This window comes from Trichomycterus rosablanca, chromosome 6, assembly GCF_030014385.1.
Source record: "Trichomycterus rosablanca isolate fTriRos1 chromosome 6, fTriRos1.hap1, whole genome shotgun sequence".
Lineage (NCBI taxonomy): Eukaryota > Metazoa > Chordata > Actinopteri > Siluriformes > Trichomycteridae > Trichomycterus > Trichomycterus rosablanca.
This window is the reverse complement of record NC_085993.1, coordinates 42,318,023-42,342,474: the sequence shown is the minus strand read 5'-3', so window position 1 is coordinate 42,342,474 and position 24,452 is coordinate 42,318,023. Positions and strand designations below refer to the sequence as shown.

Sequence of the window (24,452 nt, the reverse complement as noted above, 5' to 3'; positions counted from 1 at the left end):
AGTGACTGTGGCGATGAGAGAAAGCAGTGAAATTGAGGGGGAGGAGATGCGAAAGCCATATGGGAAAAATTAAGAAATGTATGTTGTTCTTTTATTCGACAGCTTTATTTATTTATTTGTCTGTAAACATAAAGCTGATGTGTCCTAACAACAAGCTACATTTTTTCAAATCTGTCCAAAGAACATTCACCTAGAAGCATTGTGGAGTTTTTTTTATATATTGTTTATGCATTTTCTCCCCTTTTACTCCAATTAGCGCGTCCAATTGCCTGATTGTGTCACGTTTCCTCTCCACTACTGCTGACCCCCATTTTAATTTGAGGAGAACAAAGCTAACCCCCTCCGACATGTGGGCAGCAGCCGTATGCATTTTGTCACCTACACTGGGCGAGTACATATATGCGAATCAGCATTGTGTACGGAGAGACACACCCTGATCCGCACTATTTCCTCGCCTCTTTGCCAGCAGAGGTCGTAGTGCATCAGTTATGAGAAGTCCCTATCCGACTTAACACCCCACCCCTAAATGAACAGCAGGCCAATCGTTCATGTGGCCGCTCAGCCCAGCCGGATGGCAGAGCTAAGATTCAATACGATGTATTAGAAATCCCAGCTCTGGTGCACTAGTGTGTGTTTCTACTGCTGCGGCATTGTGGGATTTTATGTTTCTTTTCTTCAACAGTGGACTCCATCTAGGCGCCCACTGCCACTCAAAAGGTGACAGATGGTGCAATCAGACTTATTTTATTTAACATTTAATTTAACCAGGCACGTCATTAAGAACAAGTTCTTGTTTACAATTGACATTGGAGTTCAGCTTGTATTTTTTGTAAGGTTTCCTTGGTTCTTTACTTACCATTCTCACTATCCTTCTGTTCAATCTGGGTTGATTTTCCTCTTGCAGCTGGATCCAGGGAGGCTGGCTTTGCATCCATTGACCTTAAAAGTCTTAATAATATCAACAACCGTAGTCACAGGAACATCAATGGTTTTATAGTCTTTCTTTTTAACATGCCTCTCTAGAATTTTCTTTCTGATCTTCTCAGACAATGTTTTCTTGTCCAAGTCTTGCTTTCTATTGTCCAAGTTCAACGTGGTGCACACGGTGATACCAAACTGCAGATTGACCACTTTTCTCCATTTATAATAGGCTGCATGGCTGATTAGAATGAAGACATGTGATACTAATTAAAGAAAACAGTTAGTTTGAAATATTACTAATCAATTTATTTATAATTTGTCCAGGTCATTGAAGAATATCATTATGGAATAATTCGTGGTTTATCTCTTTTCACACCTGCTTTGCTTTGCTCTGTGACATGTCAAAGGCATGTATTTATAGGCTACATGGGAAAATAGCTTTTAATTTCATCACTTTCCAGGATAATAATGCAGTTTCAATGAGATGTAAGAGTACCAACAAACTTGTCTGCCCCTGTAAGTAATTACATCTCATATTAACTTCTAAATGACCTTTATGAATGTCAGTTTAGCGATGGAGGAGGAAATCGTGGATATAGAAAAGAATCTTACTCTACAGGGAAAATATGAAACTTTAATGCTTTTCGTGTATGGAACATAAACGTGTAACACAGTCATACAAGTTTTTATTCTGTGTTGACCTTGAAGGCAGCACTGTGTGATAGAGGTGACTGAAAAAATACAAGGCTCACTAGATTGTCACACACATTGTAACATACATTCAAATAGCAGGTTCGCAAAGCAAATCATCCCTGCTGTCCTGATCTTGTCAGGAAATGATGTACAGTGGAAACCAGTGTAAAAATAAAACACTTTCTCCTTGTTACCCTTGAGTCCATTTAGCAGAGTCCTGTTTCAGCACCATGGACAGATTTTCCTTTATTGGAGGAAAATTTACCATCAAGAAGAGTTGGTTCAGCTCTGTGGACAGTAGCGTTAGGTTAACGAACAGTACATTCAGTCACTGAGCTACTCCACGGACAGACTAAAAAGGTAATTTGTCCCCAGGGCCATTAGGCTCCACAACTCCAGCATTCGGGGACAGCGGGTGATGCTAAGGACTGAGGGCCCTACATGTAGCCATGAATGTATGTCTATATACATGTACACCGATCAGCCATAACATTAAAACCACCTCTTTGTTTCTACACTCACTGCACATTGTAGTTCTACAATTACTGACTGTAGTCCATCTGTTTCTCTGCATGCTTTGTTAGCTGTTCCTCAATCATCAGTACTCTCCACTACAGAGCAGGACCACTACAGTGCAGGTATTATTTGGGTGGTGGATCATTCTCAGCACTGCAGTGACACTGACATGGTGGTGGTGTGTTAGTGTGTGTTGTGCTGGTATGAGTGGATCAGACACAGCAGTGCTGCTGGAGTTTTTAAATACTGTGTCCACTCACTGTCCACTCTGTTAGACCCTCCTACCTAGTTGGTCCACCTTGTAGATGTAAAGTCAGAGACGATCGTACATCTATTGCTGCTGTTTGAGTTGGCCATCTTCTAGACCTTCAACAGTGGTCACATGATGCTGCCCACGGGGCGCTGTTGGCTGGAAGTTTTTGGTTGGTGGACTATTCTCAGTCCAGCAGTGACAGTGAGGTGTTTTATCCACTCTTACCAGCACAACACACACTAACACACCACCACCATGTCAATGTCACTGCAGTGCTGAGAATGATCCACCACCCAAATGATACCTTTAAAGAACAAGGTGAAAGCAGGTTTAAAAAGTATGCAGAGAAACAGATGGACTACAGTTAGTAATTGTAGAACTACAAAGTGCTTCTATATGGGAAGTGGAGCTGATACAATGGACAGCAAGTGTAGAAACAAGGAGGTGGTTTTAATGTTATGGTTGATCGATGTATATATGTGTTCTTAAGTATATTGATACACATATAGATATGGCTAAATTGGCTTAATTCAATCTATCTTCAGGCCCGTGGACAGCAGATTGAGCACCATGGACAGCTGTTGGGCAGGAAGTGGCCGCCGTGGCTTTTGCGCTTCATTGAGAGAGATGCTGTTAAGCTCTGCCCCGCCTGCGCGCCCCCTCCTTTACCATGCGTCCCTTTCACCTCCTTCTCTCTCCCCTCCGTGATTGGCCAACCGAAGCTCCGGCTGGGTACGCGTCAGCATCAGCGTCGCACCGGCCGTGCGGAGAGATTGCGGTGTCTGGCTCATCCGGCGTCCGCCGCCTTTTCGCTGGGACGCTGCCGACAAATAACGCTCGACCGCTCGCAAACGCAGGTGCGATCAAACCGAGCTCGCTGAGGCGCACCTTTTAGTCGGGTCTAGTCTTCCTCAGTAGTCGCATCTCTAAGTCGAAACTAAAAGATGTTGGATCCGTCATCCAGCGAGGAGGAATCGGACGGGATAGTAGAGGAGGAGAGCAAAGAGGCGCGGGCCCCGCAGTCCGGAGGATCGCGTGTGTCTCCGAACAGAGGCAACGAGAGTTCCGAACGCCTGCAGCCCGGGAGCCGCGGCAGCAGCGCCCGCCCCAGCAGCCCGAGTCCGTCCGCCGCTAGTGAGCACGACAAGGAGGATGCTGAGAAGCTACAGCGGGAGGAAGAGGAGCGCAAGAAGCGCCTCCAGCTCTACGTGTTCGTCATGCGATGCGTCGCCTACCCGTTTAATGCCAAGCAGCCGACCGACATGGCGAGGAGGCAGCTCAAGGTAAAAATCAGAGGTGCATCTTGTTGCCTGTTTGCGTCTCACCTTGACAGAGATGCGCTTTGATTGTTACATTTCTACCCACCCTATAATGATCCTGTAGTGCTCTGTATGCTGGCACTATGTTTTTTTCTAATAAGGCTCCAGTTATAACGTTCTATATGAAGCAGCTCTTCACTATTACTATAAGTAATAAATCTATGAGGTCACCATAGTGCGCTGTTTTTTGTGGGACAAGTAGGGGGAGGTGTGTGAACACAAGGACCATCGGGACTGCAAGAAGGTTTTGCAACTTGGGTTTTAAACGCTCCAAAACCATAAAAACCTCGAAGATTTCTGTAATCCAATTTTCTAACTAGATAGATAGATAGATAGATAGATAGATAGATAGATAGATAGATAGATAGATAGATAGATAGATACTTAATTAATCCCGGTCGAAATTAAAGCACCAGTAGCATTATACAGCAATGAAAGTACACACTGTAATGCAAAATAACATTAATAAAACAGTGTACAGCATTGGCGGTCCTGGGGGGGGTTAGCGGGGGCTTGTGCCCCTGTGACAAGCAGCTTGGCCCCCCCTATGGCCCCCCTAGGAATACAGTATATGTAACTCAAATTGAATATGAAAAAGAAAAGGACTGAATAAATGACATTTAAGCAGAGCAAATGCCTGGAATGGTGATTCTTTGTTGATCTGTTTACATCAAATTTAAGAAAATGTAGACTGAAAACTGCATAAATAAAATGTTGAATTCTATTGAATATCAACTGTTTCCTCTTAATGCCCACAATGCACATTTGGGCAGAAAGTAATTGGCCCCTCTAACATAGCCTCTGGCCTCTGTCTGCCCCCCCCCAACCTCACATGGTCTAGAACCACCACAGGTGTACAGATAACAGTACAGACACAGAAACTGAACATACACAATAAAGACCTTCAAGGTACCTGTATTTTACATATATTGGATAGCCGTAAAGTCAACACCACTAGTGAGGCTGCATGAATGGATGAGTAAATGAATAAATAAATAGACAAAACAAATGTGTAAATATGTAAATGATTGAATGGTGCAGTTTCAAGTATACCGTTGAAATTACAGTTTGAAGTATAACGTTTCAAATATAGTACAGTTTCAAGTATAACGTTTCAAGTATAAATTTGAAATTAGAAATTAAATAGATATTATATATTAGATAATAATAATAAAGTGACAAGTATTATTGCACCTTGAGATGGGCTAGTATAACCATGTATGTGCATATATATATACATATATATATATATACAGTGTATCACAAAAGTGAGTACACCCCTCACATTTCTGCAGATATTTAAGTATATCTTTTCATGGGACAACACTGACAAAATGACACTTTGACACAATGAAAAGTAGTCTGTGTGCAGCTTATATAACAGTGTAAATTTATTCTTCCCTCAAAATAACTCAATATACAGCCATTAATGTCTAAACCACTGGCAACAAAAGTGAGTACACCCCTTAGTGAAAGTTCCTAAAGTGTCAATATTTTGTGTGGCCAGCATTATTTCCCAGAACTGCCTTAACTCTCCTGGGCATGGAGTTTACCAGAGCTTCACAGGTTGCCACTGGAATGCTTTTCCACTCCTCCATGACGACATCATGGAGCTGGCGGATATTCGAGACTTTGCGCTCCTCCACCTTCCGCTTGAGGATGCCCCAAAGATGTTCTATTGGGTTTAGGTCTGGAGACATGCTTGGCCAGTCCATCACCTTTACCCTCAGCCTCTTCAATAAAGCAGTGGTCGTCTTAGAGGTGTGTTTGGGGTCATTATCATGCTGGAACACTGCCCTGCGACCCAGTTTCCGGAGTAGGGGATCATGCTCTGCTTCAGTATTTCACAGTACATATTGGAGTTCATGTGTCCCTCAATGAAATGTAACTCCCCAACACCTGCTGCACTCATGCAGCCCCAGACCATGGCATTCCCACCACCATGCTTGACTGTAGGCATGACACACTTATCTTTGTACTCCTCACCTGATTGCCGCCACACATGCTTGAGACCATCTGAACCAAACAAATTAATCTTGGTCTCATCAGACCATAGGACATGGTTCCAGTAATCCATGTCCTTTGTTGACATGTCTTCAGCAAACTGTTTGCGGGCTTTCTTGTGTAGAGACTTCAGAAGAGGCTTCCTTCTGGGGTGACAGCCATGCAGACCAATTTGATGTAGTGTGCGGCGTATGGTCTGAGCACTGACAGGCTGACCCCCCACCTTTTCAATCTCTGCAGCAATGCTGACAGCACTCCTGCGCCTATCTTTCAAAGACAGCAGTTGGATGTGACGCTGAGCACGTGCACTCAGCTTCTTTGGACGACCAACGCGAGGTCTGTTCTGAGTGGACCCTGCTCTTTTAAAACGCTGGATGATCTTGGCCACTGTGCTGCAGCTCAGTTTCAGGGTGTTGGCAGTCTTCTTGTAGCCTTGGCCATTTTCATGTAGCGCAACAATTCGTCTTTTAAGATCCTCAGAGAGTTCTTTGCCATGAGGTGCCATGTTGGAACTTTCAGTGACCAGTATGAGAGAGTGTGAGAGCTGTACTACCAAATTGAACACACCTGCTCCCTATGCACACCTGAGACCTAGTAACACTAACAAGTCACATGACATTTTGGAGGGAAAATGACAAGCAGTGCTCAATTTGGACATTTAGGGGTGTAGTCTCTTAGGGGTGTACTCACTTTTGTTGCCGGTGGTTTAGACATTAATGGCTGTATATTGAGTTATTTTGAGGGAAGAATAAATTTACACTGTTATATAAGCTGCACACAGACTACTTTTCATTGTGTCAAAGTGTCATTTTGTCAGTGTTGTCCCATGAAAAGATATACTTAAATATCTGCAGAAATGTGAGGGGTGTACTCACTTTTGTGATACACTGTATATATATATATATATATATATAGACATACATACATACATAAACATATATACACATACATAATCATGTATACAATATTTAATACATAAATACATATGGACAGTGGTAGCCTAGTGGGTAGAGCTTTAGGCTATCAACTGAAAGGTTGAGAGTTCTGCCATGCAGCCACTGTTGGGCCCTTGAGCAAGGCCCTTAACCCTCTCTGATCTAGGGGCGCTGACAATTGCCATACAATGACAGCTTCCAAACAAGTTGGGATATGTGAAGAAAGAATTTCGTTGTACTGTACATCTGTATATGTATATATGACAAATAAAGGCATTCTGTCTATACAATTTTATTCTATACAATATACACATACATATGCATGTGAATTAATATACATAAGATATATAAAACTATAAATATATACATGTACATACACACACACACACACACACACACACACAGTAAGTAATCATTCTCCAAATACAGCGCTGTCATTGCCGTAGGACGATCACGTGACCAACCCGTGGATGCGCGCTCCCGCGGCAGCAAGATTCGTTTATCCGAAGTCCGAACTCGCATACTAGCGTAGTACGCTGAAAGCTAGAATAGTAAACCACACGCTCTACCTCGCACGTTAAATGTGGCGTTTTAATTTGGCATACTGTTGAGTACGGTAGTATGCAAATTATTAAGTACTTTGGCACTTTAAGCTAAATCTTTCATTCATTCATTCATCACAATTACTTCGTGTCTCGGATGTCAGAGTGTGCAGTGTTTCTGTAGAAAGACGTAAGAAATCTGGACTTGATTCGCAAAAATGTAGCATGAATTCAAGTAAACTAGGTCATTAGTTAAAATAGATGTTTATGATTAAAGCATTCTTGTGCTTTATATTTGTTGGGGAAAATTTGAACTAATCTTATGTCTTCATGTATTCATTTAATCATATTTACTGTGCGGAAAAACACTGGACAATGCTGCAATCCACAGAAGGTCATCAAACACAAACATTTACTCAGTCACCATGTGTGCCTCCTCAACCTAGCATTATTCAACTAAAACTAAAATTAAAAAAATATATTTCATTTTGTTTAGGATGATGATTTTGGTACCAGTACAGTTTCTGGTAAACAGGTGCCACAAAATAATTGACTTGTGGGATACAACAGCTTATCTGACACCAATGTGATATGAGTTATTGTAATAGAACTTCAAAAGATTTGGTAGAAGCGGTCCAATTTAACAGATTTTTATACATAACTGGCCCTACAAAGATGATGATGAAGATGATTACTAGTATTAGTAGTACCACTAATACTGTCTTGTTGAAATAGGCTACTACTACTATTACTACCACTACTACTGTGAGCTGTCCATTGTAGTAGTTGTTGAAAAAGGCTACTACTCCTATTACTACTCCTATTACTACTACTACTAGTAGTAGTACTAGTACTAGTTGCAGTAGTAGTAACAGTAGTAGTAGCCTATTTCTACAACTACTACACTGGACAGCTCACAGTCTCACTGTCTGTCTTGTTCTTCATGTGTCCACCTTGATTTACTCCTAGTATTCCCTTTCCTTTCACCTTCCACTATTCCAGTAGTAATATTAAAGACTCTATGTTGCCCCTAGGTGTGAATGACTAAGTGTGTGATGCCCTGCATTAGACTGGCACTTTGTTCAGGGTACATTTGCATTTACTGTCCATAGTTTGAGAAACAGTCTTTGAAATAAATTAATGGATTATACTACTAAGTGCACTTTGATCTCATTTCAACCTGCATTTATGATGCTAGCTAGACATAGACTAGTCACCTTCATTTAAGTATATCTTTATATGTTTATATTACTAAAAAATAAACACCATTTTTTGTGGGCATTGCACAACTGTATAGAAACTTGTTTATTCCCATGTACTGTGTTAAGGCTAAAAGTATCAAGCTTAGAATTAAGCTTTTAAATTAAATACAAACTGAATTTGTATTAATATTCAATTTAATATGTTTTAGCTATAGCTGCCATGCCTCCCATAAACCAAGGGTTTTATGTTCAAGGTGAAATCGTTGTGTAAAATTGAGGTTTTTTTTCTGTTCTCCTCCTCCTTACATCTGTATGATCTCTCAGAACATTTGCATCTGTTTTCCTTGTAAATCCTCTTGTCAAATTGCCCCCCTTACCCATCCTTCATATAAAGAGTCAGATTTAGTATGAAGTTATACGATACTAAGCTAGAGCCAGACCCTTCTGTGCATATATACACACAGAGAGAGAGAGAGAGAGGCTGTTTCTTATCAAGCTGATGTCAAGTTTTTTCTTTTTCATTTCTCTAGAGCCATCAGTCATTATGTAAAGCTTCAGGCTATTGATCCCAGTATGCTGCAGTGTTTCATACTGTTACAACTCTTGGATCTGGTCCTGCTTTTGCATGGGTGCACTTCAGCTCCCATCTAATTCCTCAACTTATTGATTGAGGTTGATTATTTACAATTTACAACCGCATTTAACAGTTTGAGGAAACATGATGATTATAGTCACTGCAGTATTTGGTTTAATATGATTTATTTTTTATATATGTATTACACTAAAATAGCCAGTTACTAATCTTGCAGTCTACACCAGATATGTTGTGTACGCACTGCACAAGAAGAAAGCTTTTTTGGTTTTGTTTCTGGTTGAGGCAAATATTACAGCCAGCAGTCTTTTGAAAATGTCAATTTGCATAATGTTACAAAATGATTTTGGTCAGTTCACACTCAATTCACACAGAATTTTCATGTTTTGTTAAAGAGTGATTGCTTACTGCAATTCTGAGGCTGCACCACAGATAAGTGTATCGCATAAAGAATAGGTTAGCAGTGAGTTTGGGGTCATTGTCTTGCTAAAAGACAAGCTTCCCTATCAGTTTAAGCTTACTAATTGAAGAGAGCAGGGTTTTTTGTCATCCGCGCTCTCTGTTCTGGTACCATTGCTTGCCTGGTTGCTGGCTTATGATACTAAAAAGCATTCACATTATGAGATACTACTACCACCACTATACTTCAAAGTGGGGATGTTACCTGACTGTTGTACCTTGGCTCATCATTGCATATTTCTTTGCTGCTTTTTTTGGACTTATCTTTGGCCTAATCAACTTCCATTAGGGGATGGTTGGTATAAGTATATTGTTTTATACATAAACATTACCATTAGTCATTAGTGGCTTCCACTAATGTCTGCAATTAGTTGTTGTTTGTAAAAGTCAGCAGTATGTAAGAACTATTTTTCAGTGTGAATGGGATGTCCTTGGACCACAGGGTGCACCTAATCCTGTAAAACTGCCCCATTTGTTTTGTTTTTTATATGATAATGCAAACCACAAATTAAGCCTATTGATTTCCAACAGATGGCTGCCTATATTATTATGGATTATTCACTGTACGTAACAGTTGGCAACAGAAATGCATGGGTTGGAGGCAGCCGTTCAGGTCCTTTTCATGTCCTCCAAACATTAATCCATTCAGATGTAAAAGATTTCAGCTGACCATAAAGTCATTAAAGAAGAGGTCCTAATACTGTAGCAAGAGAGTTTAAGAGTTCAAGAGAGGCTTTATTGTCATTTCAGTACATACTGAAACATAGAGGTGCAACATAGAGCAAAAAGTGCAAGACAGTACAATAGACAGTGCAGATAAACAACAGTACAATAAATACCATATCCATCACTTTTAAATTTTTAGGAATGAGTGGTACAGAGAAAAACATCCAGTGAGTGGCAGTCCTGAATGTGGAAATGCCTCATTGATTAAAGAGGTCTGAGCAGAATGGACAGACTGGTTTCTGTTGACAGGAAGGCTATAGCATCTGGTCTACAAAAGCAAAAGACCACACCACATCTGCTTTCACTCGGGGAGTGAGAGGAATCTGAGGCTAAAGTGACCACATGCTAACTAAAACTGGACAGTTATAGATTTAAAAAAAACATGACCTCATATAATGTATCATGATTTCTGCCTTGCTATGCAGAAATTGATAGAAAATGATATGTTCTAGATACTGTTATGTCTAGATATGTTCTAGTCTATCCAAGGTTTAACAAGTGCATTTGATTTGCTTTAGACTTCCTGTCAGTTTGAACCAGTCTGGCAGTTTTCCTCTGAGCATTCTTATCAACAAGGTGTTTTTACCCAGCAGACAGTCGCTTACTGAATGGTTTTTGCTCTTCACAATATTTAACATAAGCTCTTGAGACTGTTGTGCCTGAAAATCTAAGGAGATCAGCAGTTTCTGAAATACTCAAACTATTCGAATTGGCACCAAAACCCATGCACATTTCCCCCAAATTCTGATGTTTGATTTAACATTACCTGAAACTCTTGACTTGCTGTGTCTGTTTGGGTTTATGCATTGCACTGCTGGCACATGACTGTTTGATTACATAATTACATGAATTACCTGTTTCATTTAAAGGTTAATTGATTTTTGTCCATATGTTGTCATGATTGTCCCTTTAAAATATTAATACATAGTGTCCAGTTTTGTGGCCCTTTTGAATTCTGTTACTTGGCACATTTTGCTGTTCTACATAGCATTGTACTTTTTTATTTATTATTGCTGATACATGCTGTCAATTAAAATGAAAGCAATTTTTATATATAACAATAAAACCACCTCCTTGTTTCTACACACACTATCCATTTTATCAGCTCCACTTACCATTTAGAAGCACTTTGTAGTTCTACAATTACTGTCTGTAGTCCATCTGTTTCTCTACATACCGTTTTAGCCTGCTTTCACCCTGTTCTTTAATGGTCAGGACCCCCACAGAGCAGGTATTTTCCTGCTTTTATTTGGTTATGTTTAGTTTTCCAAAACTGGTGATATTTGGCTCATAGAAATAAATTAAATAGACAAGAGTGAATGGGGTCCCTAAAGTGCAGTTAAGTCATTGCAGTCAGTCATTGTGTGAATCGTCACCATGAAGGACACCATTTTTACCTCATGTGCTAAATAAAAAGTACTTTTTAATTCAGTTAAATTTTTAATTCAGTAAAGAATTAGAAGCCCACTAAAATATGAGGATTTAAAATTAAACTGAATGATATTTAACTCAAACCAGTTTGGAATGTTATTTTTATCATGGATGACAAAATGACAAATTGTAAGCAAGTGTTGCCTAAATCACCTCAGTGATATTAATAATGTATTCTAAAATGGGCTGGTCAATATATTACATTATAATAACATGCATAAATGCATAGAAATGTACTTTTCATTATCACACTCAGCTGACAGGTAGTAGGGTGCCCAGAATTTGTAGGTTTTGATACATGGGTTTAATCCTTACCTCAGGTTATGGTATGTTTGGAGTATGTTGTCCGCATACCCTAATGGGTTTTACTCCCAAACTATGCTAGTAGGAGGAGTGAATTATTATTGTACCTACTTTGTGTCTTTACTTACTTATTTAACACCTTGAAACAGTTTAAATATAAGAAAAACCTTAAAACAATACAACTATAAACACATTTTTGCTTCTATCAAACTAAATAACTTAATATACCTCTATGTTTCCTCAATAATAGTGTGTGCATAATCAGTGCATCTGACATACTACAACATAGCTGGAGCTGCTTGTTTGCAGATGCACCCTTGCCTCTTAGGGTCTGCGATTTGCTTTTTATTTCTGTAATGAACACAAAAATCTGAAATTTAATGAATCTGTTTCTATAACCGCTTATTACTGACTAATAATAATGAATGTACTGCAAGATAAACAGATTTCTAAGCTATATTTAGGAAATAAATAAATTATTATAGCTATTTTAGCCATTTTTAATAGATGCTGCCATTTTTACCCAATCTATTTCTGTAACAGGGCAAACAAACTCATAAGAGAACAGCTAACTAATTAAATTAAGCCTCCATAATAAAAAAAAATAGAAAAGGGAGACAAGATATCTCCTGCTGATTCTTGTGCTGCAGTGATTCTGTGTATGAGGCTGAGACGATTTAAACATCAAATCTCTGGGTAAATGAGGAATAAACCTCGGCTCTGGATTTCTGACTGTTTGTTAAATGGCTTGTGATGATATTGGCTTCACCTCTTTCTTCTGCAGTCAGAATCCAGAGTAACGCTGCGCTTCACATGATTACCTCGTCCTTCAGCTGGGGATGCAAATCAGAGCAGCATTGTGTGATGGGCTGAGAGTGTGTGAATGTAATCCAATAGCCAGTCCAGCAAATTCACTCGCATTCTGCCATGATTTTCCCTCGAGATCCTTTTTATCGAGGTGTGTGTGTGAGCGCGTGTTTAGATGAGCATGTGAAAGCTTAGCCCTTTGCCATATGTATACAGTCTCAAAAAATCAATATGTCAAGGCTGATCATGAAACTGGAGACATTAAGTAATCACACAGAGGTGAAAGTGAGAAAAAAGGGAAAAAATACCAAAATACAGTGATGGGAAATGTATTTTATAGAGTGAGTGTATACACCGATCAGCCATAACATTAAAAAAGTTGGGACGGGGGAATTTAGGGCTAGTAATGAGGTGAAAAAACTAAATAATGATGTGAATCCAAACAGGTGATTGTAATCATGGTTTGGTACAAAAGCAGCATCCAGGAAAGGCTGAGTCTTGGATGAGCAAAGATGATCAGAGGATCTCCAGTTTGTCAACAAATGCATGATAAAATTATTGAGATGTTTAAAAACAATGTACCTCAAAGAAAGATTGGAAGGGATTTGCATGTTTTTCCCTCTACAGTGCATAATATCATTAAACGATTCAAAGAATGAAGGAATTTTAGTGCTTAAGCTGAACGTCCGTGATCTTTGATCCCTCATATGGCACTGCATCAAGAACCGCCACTCAGCAATAGCTGATATAACCACATGGGCAAGGGATTACTTTGGCAAACCTTTGTCAAGCACTACAATACAGAGTTACATGCACAAATGCACAAAAAAATAAAAGCTGAAACACTAAATCACTTGGTATCCTCAGTGCCAAAACGTCTTTTAAGTGTGGTGAAAAGGAACGGCAACATTACAAAGTGGTAAATGCTTTACTGTCCCAACTTTTTTTGGAATGTGTTTCAGGCCTGAAGTGCAGGAATGGATGTTTAACACTTATTTTCTGTTAAATGTGTATTACACTGAGAAACAGTCACACAATGGAGCTGTGGATTAGTCAGGATAGCAGATTCCTTCTGTCTTTAATATGTGGCACATGGCTGCACTGTTTACTGTTAATGACTTGTTAAACTGAGAGCGTGGAATTAATGCAGATTACATTTTGTAGTAATGAAAGGTTAAAATGAAAGGTTAAAATGTTTTTAATTTACATTTTGTATTTAAAACAGATGTTTGAAAGTAGTTAAATCAATTCTCAATTTAAGGTTTACTTTAGATTTGGGTTTGATTGATTAGGTTTGAGGGTGGCACGGTGGCTTAGTGGGTAGCACTGTCGCCTCACAGCAAGAAGGTCCTGGGTTCGATCCCCAGGCGGGGCGGTCCGGGTCCTTTCTGTGCTGAGTTTGCATGTTCTCCTTGTGTCTGCGTGGGTTTACTCCGGGAGCTCCGGTTTCCTCCCACAGTCCAAAAACATGCAGTCAGGTTAATTGTAGACACTGAATTGCCCTATAGGTGAATGGGTATGTGTGTGTGTATGTGTGTCTGCCCTGCGATGGACTGGCGTCCTCTCCAGGGTGTTAATGTGTGCCTTGAGCCCATTGGAAAGCTGGGATAGGCTCCAGCACCCCCCGCGATCCTAATTGCATAAACGGATAAGAAAATGAATGAATAAATGATAAGGTTTGATTGTCACATCCATTCCCAGTACGAGTGTGATAGCCACCCCCAAACAGACAAATAACACAGATGAGAAGGTTAATAACTGTATTGTTGTGGTTCAGTGGTTTTACTACAGTATATTCATATGTATTTCTCTCATCAATATCTCTCTCTTATGATGGTATGGAAACAGAAACATTCACCTTATATGAATATCTGTGAGTCAGAGAAAATGTAAACAAATGATCTTTGTCCTTAAAAATGAAATATACACTGATCAGGAATAACATTATGACCACTTTCCTAATATTGTGTTGATCCCCATTTTGCTGCCAAAACAGCCCTGACCTGTCGAAGGCATGCAGTCTTGACACCTTTCTATCAGAACCAGCATTAACTTCTTCAGCAATCTGAGCTACAGTAGCTCGTCTGTTGGATCGGACCACACGGGCCAGCCTTCGCTCCCCACGTGCATCAATGAGCCTTAGCCACCCATGACCCTGTCGCTGGTTTACCACTGTTCCTTCCTTGGACCTTTTTTGATAGACACCCCACAAGAGCTGCAGTTTTGGAGATGCTCTGACCCAGTCGTCTAGCCACCACAATTTGGCCCTTGTCAAACTCGCTCAAATCCTTACGCTTGCACATTTTTCCTGCTTCTAACACGTAAACTTTGAGGATAAAATGTTCACTTGCTGCCTAATATATCCCACCCACTAACAGGTGTCGTGATGAAGAGATAATCAGTGTTATTTACTTTACCTGTCAGTGGTCATAATGTTATGCCTGGTCGGTGTATTGTGTTCACTTGGCTATGAAATACTGCAAATGCAATGTGACAAGCAACCACTGTGACTAACAATAGTTTTTAAATTCAAAATGTTCAGCCTGTAAGGATAAATATATATACATATACAGTATATATATATATATATATATATATATATATATATATATATATATATATATATATATATATATATATATATATATATATATATATATATATAATTTATTATTTAGGTGTGTTTATGTAGACATTCCTATATCAGCTGATGTCTTTTCACCACTAAAAATACTAAAGATAAAGTGAAGAACGACATTCATCAGCTTCAATACAGGAAACGAATAGTTCACTAATAAAACCCACACTTGTAACCTAAAACAACAAGATCAAACATCCATTTTATATCAGATAAAGAAGGCAGATAACAAGAGATTTGGGAAGAGAAGCGATGGGATAAAGCAGAAAAAAAGCCCAGTAAAACCCAATTAATTGAGGCTGAGCGGGTTAATGTGTGGAACAGGACTCGTGTGCAGAGACGAGGGGCTGGAGGCGAATCTGGAGGTGAATGACTTTTTAATATAATATGACAGGAGCAGTGGAATTAATCAGTAAGCACCTAAAGGAACAGACAGGGGTGTGGGGGCGGACATGGTGTTCTGTGAAGGGTTGATATGTAGCATTTTAATTCGCGGTATTAAAGGTGAGGACAGATTACACAGGCAAAGGACAGATTCAATAAGTACTGATTAGAATTTTTAAGAACAGTATATGCGGCCTTCAGGAATGTCACGCTTCATTAATTAACCAATCTGCAGCTACACACCCAGCAGCTTTATACTCACACACATAAAACGCTGGAAATTGTAGACATTTTAAACTCTTGAAACTCTTGAAATGAATTTACTGCCAGTTGTTGCTTTCTGCTTCACATGCTGTGTAGTATCCTAACAACAGTATCAATTTTATAGATCGAAATAGCTATACACCGATCAGCCATAACATTAAAACCACCTGACTGTAGTCCATCTGTTTCTCTACATACTTTTTAGCCTGCTTTTACCCTGTTCTTCAATGGTCATGACCCCCACAGGACCACCACAGAGTAGGTATTATTTAGGTGGTGGATCATTTTCAGCACTGCAGTGACACTGACATGGTGGTGGTGTGTTAGTGTGTGTTGTGCTGGTATGAGTGGATAAGACACAGCAATGCTGATGAAGCTTTTAAACACCTCACTGTCACTGCTGGACTGAGAATAGTCTACCAACCAAAAATATCCACCCAAGAGCGCCCAGTGTGCAGCGTCCTCTGACCACTGATGAAGGTCTAGAAGATGACCAACTCAAACAGCAGCAATAGATGAGCGATCGTCTCTGACTTTACATCTACAAGGTGGACCAACTAGGTAGGAGTGTCTAATAGAGTGGACAGTGACTGGACACGGTATTTAAAAACTCCAGCAGTGCTGCTGTCTGATCCACTCATACCAGCACAACTCACACTAACACACCACCACCATGTCAGTGTCACTGCAGTGCTGAGAATGATCCACCACCTAAATAATACCTACTCTTTGGTGGTCCTGTGGGGGTCCTGACCATTGAAGAACAGGGTAAAAGCAGGCTAAAAAGTATGTAGAGAAATAGATGGACTACAGTCAGTTATTGTAGAACTACAAAGTGCTTCTATATGGTAAGTGGAGCTAATAAAATGGACAGTGAGTGTAGAAACCAGGAGGTATACCTTTATTAGACTTTCTGCAAGTCGTTGACTTGATAAGATGTTGACTATCAAGTATATATGCAGATAAATAAAACTATAAAATGTCAAATTGGTCATAGCCTTGAAACATAGTAATTGTAACAGTAGTGTAAGTACACTCAGTAATAGTCAGAAATTCACCTTTGACATAGATCAGAACACATGCAGACTTAAAAAACATGTCCAAAAATTCCACACAGGCAGTTATCAGAGGCCAAGTTGTGCCATCGTTATGCCCTATTTAGCTCCACATTATGAAATAAGAAATTCCATTATGTTGAAGAACAGAATGTGCTGATATAATGTAACCCTAGATTGCTAGAAACCTCTTTAAATCTTTGGAATTAGGCCAGGAATGTTAATTTTATCCTGTAATTCCAGTGTACACCAATACTAGATCCTAAACTGTTGTATTTTCTTTTCATTTCAATTCTTTCGGCTGCTCCTGTACTTAGGATTCGCCACAGTAAATCAATCTCATCCGCATACCTGATTTAGGTTTTTATGCCCGGTGCTCTTCTTGACACAACCCTCTTTATTTTTATCTGGGCCTGGGACCAGCACTGAGAGCACACTGACAAGTGTACCTCCCAATGACAAGAATGTTTGGCCACCCTCCTCTCCGACACAGACAGTCATGACTGTGCTGACACCCGACCATCAAACGTACCTCTGTAGTGGGCTAACATATTTCACCACCACAAATTTTACACCATTAATAGTTGGGGTTGGTCCTGTTTCCCTAGTATCACCAGGTGCAATACAGTAATACACCCCTGGACAGGATGCCAATCCTTTGCGAGGACTCAACCACCCTCACTTCCAGACATAGGCAATCATTTCTGCATGATGCCTAACTGGCCAATAGCTCTGATAGGGATTCAAACTCTGGATCCTAGCAACAGCACACCAGCATATTTTAACTTCTTCTTTACACTTGAATCATATGTTAATACCAAGGGTAAATTTGTAGCCTGGTGGTTAGGGTACTGGATTAGTAATCAGAAGGTTGCCGGTTCAAGCCCCACCACTGCCAGGTTGCCACTTTTGGGCCCTTAAGCAAGGCCCTTAACCCTCAATTGATTGGATTGTATACTGTCACAGTACTGTAAGTCGCTTTGGATAAAAGCGTCTGCTAAATGCTGAAAATGTAAATTGATCTGTACATAATTCTAGGCATGGGAATCTTGTCTAATATAGCATCTATCTGTTTTTACTAAAAATAGAATAAAATGTGGACTTATTCAGATATTCATAATAAATGGTTATACTCAAAGAACAAGAGCAAAAAAACTAATTTTGTCACATGAAGATGAAGGGTCTAATGGAAATTGATGAATAGAAATAGGGGAGGAGGGCTGTGCGCTTGGAAGAGTTTGTAGAATCAATGTTGCAGAATCAATATACACTGATAGCTGATTGCCTTTTTCTAGACCAAAAACCAAATGCTTTTACTCTCCCTCTCTATATATGATCATTTATTCACATACATCATCCTGTAAACTCGATCAATTCCTTCTTCCTATTCCACATTTCTGTATCCATTAAGCAACACCTCCCCCTCTATCATTTCAGCCCAACTGGTACACAGCTTGCATGACCTTCTTCGTTCCTCAAGGTTGAATCATGTGCAGCTCTTCGTTCAAGATCCCTTAATGGCAAAGGAAATAAAGAAGCAGATGATGCTGACATATATTTTGATTGGAACTTTAGTCTGCATTTTGCAGGATAAGAAAAGGCTTTATTTACAGTGATGTCATTATTATATCCGCTGTCACCACTTATTAAGCTCAGAGTGCTAAGGCATATGATTCAAATCCTTATTTTTTCTCCTGAAGCGTTCATGTGCCATTTGATCTTATATAAAATCAAACACATACTTATTTTAGAAGCAGCAGCTAGTTTCTGGTACAGCTTTTTATAGCTTAGTCCATCCAATCACCTGAAAACAAAACAAAAAAATCATTTTAAAGGCAAGGCAAGGTTATTTGTATAGCACCTTTTTATACATATTGGCAATTCAAAGTGCTTTACATGAGGTAAAAAAATGAAAAGCATTAAAACATTAGTGAGATCTAGAACCTCAGAAAGACTTTTTGCAAACATTTAGTTACAATTAAAAAAACACGACATTAAAACAAGAGAGATAAAGTGCTTTAAAAAATTAAGAACATTAAAAACTAAAAAAATATATTTTAAAATAGCTTAAAAAAAGTAAGTGCAACATGAGTCCATGAAACATAAAATTACAGACTTTAAAATAAAGATTTTAAAACATCAAGGCTACAGAGCAGTACTAATAGAGTGCAAATTTAGAACTTTGTCAGAGACGATCACTCATCTATTGCTGCTGTTTGAGTTGGTCATCTTTTAGACCTTCATCAGTGGTCACAGGATGCTGCCCATGGGGCGCTGTTGGCTGGATATTTTTGGTTGGTGGACTATTCTCAGTCCAGCAGTGACAGTGAGGTGTTTTAAAACTCCATTAGCACTGCTGTGTCTTATCCACTCATACCAGCACAACACACACTAACACACCACCACCATGTCAGTCAGGGCCGGCGCTAGGGTGGGGCTGGGGGGTACCGCCCCCCAGATTTTCTCACTGTCCCCCAAACCATTGGCTTAGGGCGAAACTAAAGTAAAACATGCCGGGCCGGTGCTATGGGGGTGCTGAGGTGGACATTGCTCCCCCCCCAATCAACGCAGTCCAGAACCGGGGCTGATGTCTCCTGATAAAATGGACAGTGAGTGTAGAAACAAGGAGGTGGTCATAATGTTATGCCTAATTGGTGTATAGGTAACACATCTTAATAGATCTATATCTTATTAAAAGAGAGATAAAGTAAATTAAGAACATGAAAAACTAAAAGAAAATATAGTAAATAGCTTATAAAAAGTAAGTGCAACATAAGACATAAAATTACAGATTTTAAAATAAAGATTTGAAAACATCGAGGCTAAAGAGCAGTGCATTACTAATAGTGCAAATTTAGAACTTTAATGCACAAGAATCATGTCTACCTGAATAACCTGCTCTTTAGACACAGACATTCACACATTTTATAAATAATGGATCTGTTTGTCTTTGCTACGATGTTTTACTTACCTCAGATTTCTGTTGTCTGACTGCATCACTGGTCTGGGTCTCAGTACATCTGGCACCACCTGGAAGCACTGGGTGCAAGGCATGGGTATACCCGGGAAACTCACAGTCTACTAAAGACAGAATGAACGCCTTTCTGTTGTGCCACCTGGGAGCGTGTAAACTAAAACAGCAGGGTGGACAGATGGTCCATTTGCAAATGGCTTCAGTGGGTTACCACATCCTATAGCATCTTACCGATGACTGATTGAACCATTGTACTGAGGTCAACAATGGGGATGCAACTAGACAAGAACAAAGGCTTGTAATGGGCCATATATTTTGGTCACCAGTCAGAAGGCTCATTGTAAATTAAACAGATATTTCAATAACTCATTACTGCACTCATTTGCTCATTAGCAACATTTATAATTACAAATACTTGATTTTGCCCTAATGGCAACATTACATAGCAGAGCGCAATAGACGTGACAGTTTGTAATTAGAGACGTGAACAAAGCAAAATCATGAAACATTGTTATGCCTTTGAGCTTTGATTAATTGTTCTATCCTATTAAACACTACGTTGTGACCCAGGATGTTAACCACTATATGTGATATTTAAAGGGTCTGTGTATTTTTGGCCTACAAACATCTTATCTCTTATTGAAAGGCTAGAATGAATAATCATTATTAAACAAGACTTAAAAATATAATAAAAAATACATAGCCATAGCATATACCTCAAAAGTCTCCTGATAAAAAGGTAATCTAGAAGACAGCTATAAATACATACTTTTTTTTATACTTAGAATATTATCAGTATTAGAGAGACAATAGAGTACACAACAGTATACACAAAAAATTAGATACAGACTGAATGTAAAAAAAGCTTTTGGGCTCACGTTACAAACATGGGGGGGTGGGTCTGACCCTCCTAATTACTACTTGGATCCCCACAAAAAGAGGTATAAACAACAGGGGGTTGTTTGGGGGAGGGGGTCATTAGAAATACAGTAATACAATTGTTGCTGTAAAATTCACTCTCTGATGTATTTAGGTTATTACTGGCTGCAAATTTATGAAAACTGTTAGGCTCTGTGGCATCAGGGGAATGTACCATCTCTCCCTGATGCCACAGGCCTTACAGAGCAGAAACGAGCTGTGCCTTTAAGTACCTGGCCAGCTCGTTAGGGCGAAGTGGCTACACCTGTGCCTTCCCTTATTTAAGGGATAGGTGCAGAGCTGTAGCCGTCGCACCTTCTGCTCATGTTGGCCGATTCTTTTTTCTTTCTTTGAGTTTGTTTGACACTGCGGTGTCCTTTTATGTTTATTGTTTTTTTTTATCTTCAGGTTGTGCCGCCGCACTGTGCCGCCGCCGCCGTGCCGCTGCCGCCGGGCCACCGCTAGTGGGCGCCACCACGCCGCCGCCGCCGCCAAGCTGCCGCCATAGTGCCGCAGCTGTCGTGCCGCCGCCGCCGCCTGGTTGCCGCTCTCAGGTCGCCGTCGGGCCGCTGCCGCCGAGCCGTCGAGCCGCCGTGCCGCCGCCACCTAGAGACCCCATGACTGCGCCCCGAGGAACCTGACCCCCTCCCAGCTACCGCTGGTGACAGCGTCACGTTCCGCCCTCTGGAGCGCAGGAGCAAATGGCCACTTCCCAGCCACCCTGGCTGGTGACAGCGCCTTTGCTTTTAACTTTTGAAATCCGCAAGTAAATCACACCCGGTGGATGGCATGGCGCTGACCAGCATTAACTGCTGGTGAGCGCCGTGCCATTTATCTACCGGCGGTGTTATCCCCCCTTCTTCGGCCAACAGCGCGAGGTTTCCCACCTCGCGAACCCGGTCGCTTCGCCTCTTTAGTGCTGGGAGCGGTTTTGCTTTCAGCGTTGCTGTGGCAGCGTGCTTAAGCTCCCAGCCTGGAGGTGAGCGACCAGGGTTCGCGCCTCGCGCTTTCCCTTTTTCCCCTTTATGTTTTTTCCCTTGTTTCTTTCAGTCTGGCGTCACCGGCTGCCTTCGGGATTCCCCGAAGTGTTTTTTGTTACTGTTATTCCTTTTATTTTATGTATATTATGTTTATGATTTTGTAAATAAAACCTTTCTTAGTTAAACCTCCGCATCCTTGGGTCCTTCCTCCCACATCATAACAAAAACCACACTGGGTTTCAAGATAGGCCAGATTGCTTCCTACTGTCAAAACCTTAAGTAGTAAACCATGTAGCCAACAAGATATCCTTTCATTAGAGTTGACTGATACTGTAGGTCTACACATAATGCTCAATTCAGTAAACCAGTCTATAGCATTTTTAAATAAAATCGCTCTACATAGTCAGTAAAAAGTCATAATCCTATAATAATTACAAAAGATTCAATTGTAAATTGTTTTAAGACTTGTATTAGGATTCATTGCTATGGTGTTCTGTCGATTTGTCCTTCCTTATTGAAATGTCCTACCGTAGCACAGATGTATATAGTAAATATTTGTAAGTTTTATCGATTTATTCTTCTATAGGTAGCACATTTCGATAGATGTATATCTTATTATAACACGAAATTATACGCGCTTCACTTAATACGTCGAAACAGAAGTGTGCATGCTCGGTAAGACATCTCGATGGGTACGATAAATCGACAGAACAACAGCATTAAAAAACAGTTCGGATTCAATTCAGCTTGTGAATGTGCTTGAATGATTCATTGAATCATTAAAAAAGAATCGTTTATAAAGTCATTTATTCACAATTCTGACATTTCTGTAAAAAAAAAACGTTAAAATTGAAGCTTTATTACTCTGTCCACCATTAAAGAGGACATGTAGAGGACATTTGCTTATTCTTATTAAAACTAGACTACAGGCAGTACATCTTGATAGATGTGTGTCTTATTAAATACTATAGGTAGCACATCTCGTTAGCTCTATATCTTATTATAAACTATAGTTAACACATCTAGATAGATCTATATCTTGTTATAAACAATAGTTAACACATCCCTATAGATCTATATCTTCTCATAAACTATAGGTAGCACATCTTAATAGATCTATATCTTATTATAAACTATAGTTAACACATCTCAATAGATCTATATGTTATTATAAATTATAGTTAACACATCCCAATAGATCTATATCTTATCATAAACTATAGGTAGCACATCTTAATAAATCTATATCTTATTATAAACTACAGGTAGCACATCCTAATAGATCTACATCTCGATAGATGTGTATCTTATTATAAGTAGTGGTAGCACATCTTGATAGATGTATATCTTGTCATACACTATAGGTAGCACATTTCGATAGATCTATATCTTATTATAACACGAAATTATACGCGCTTCACTTAATAAGTCGAAACAGAAGTGTGCATGCTCGGTAAGACATCTCGATGGGTACGATAAATCGACAGAACAACAGCATTAAAAAACGGTTCGGATTCAATTCAGCTTGTGAATGTGCTTGAATGATTCATTGAATCATTAAAAAAGAATCGTTTCTAAAGAGTCATTCATTCACAATTCTGACATTTCTGTAAAAAAAAACCATTAAAATTGAGGCTTTATTACTCTGTCCACCATTAAAGAGGACATGTAGAGGACATTTATTTTCTTAAAAATGCTAAAATAATTTTCATTCAGCTCATTTTTTAAACCCAAGCTGATTCCGAAAGCTGCACAGAGAGATGGAGAAGTTTTCCATTTGGCTCAGCGTGTTCTAAACCTGCAGTCATCCAGAAGCAATCATCCACCAGCAGTCGGTCTCTGATCCTCCTGAGCGCCTTCATCTAGAGAGGAAAAATGAAAATATGGAAGGTAAAAGCAGGTGGTAGGAAAGGGACACAGAAGCTCAGGAGTTAGTGAAACACAGTGCTTATTTTCTGGTACAGTACTGACAGAATACAGTAGACCCTTGACTTACGAATGTAATTGGTTCCAAGGGCTGTGCTTGCTTCCGAGTCAAAATGTTCGTTAGTTAAACCTATTTTTCCCATAAGAGATAATGTAAATAGAATTAATCCGTGCCAGACCCCCCAAACCACCCCCTTACCTAACCTTTCTAATGTCTTAAATGGTCTGTTTTGTTATAAATACAAGTATATTTTCCCCTTAATCTTAAATTATACTGTAGAATAGACATTACTGTAATAAACAATAATAAACAACAATACACAGTAGTACTGTACATAAAACACACACATCACATTTCAGTACAGTACGTGTGCTATACCATACACCATAATAAATTTCCTTCTCTTTTTTATAAAATGTATCTACCAGAAACAATAACTTTCATATTTCTCTCATATTTTCTTCTTTATTTCAATAGTGTTGTATCTTGTAGGTGTAATTGCACGAAAGAAAGAATACTTTACTCAGCGATTTCCTTCTTCTCTCTCACTCACTGTCCCCTCTGTCTGATACACAGTGACAGCTACTGGCAGGAGTAATTATACAACAA

General features: G+C 39.6%; 1 protein-coding gene across 13 annotated transcripts in view; it reads left to right on the top strand.

Moving 5' to 3' along the window:
- Positions 1–3,191: 3,191 nt before the first annotated feature.
- Positions 3,192–24,452, top strand: part of cadpsb (Ca2+-dependent activator protein for secretion b) — a 172,671-nt gene continuing 151,410 nt past the window's right edge. For all 13 annotated transcript variants that reach the window (XM_062997880.1, XM_062997877.1, XM_062997875.1 and 10 more), the window contains exon 1: positions 3,192–3,666. In XM_062997880.1, coding sequence (XP_062853950.1) covers positions 3,328–3,666 — 339 coding nt within the window. In that variant the 5' untranslated portion in view covers positions 3,192–3,327. The remainder of the gene's footprint in view (positions 3,667–24,452) is intronic.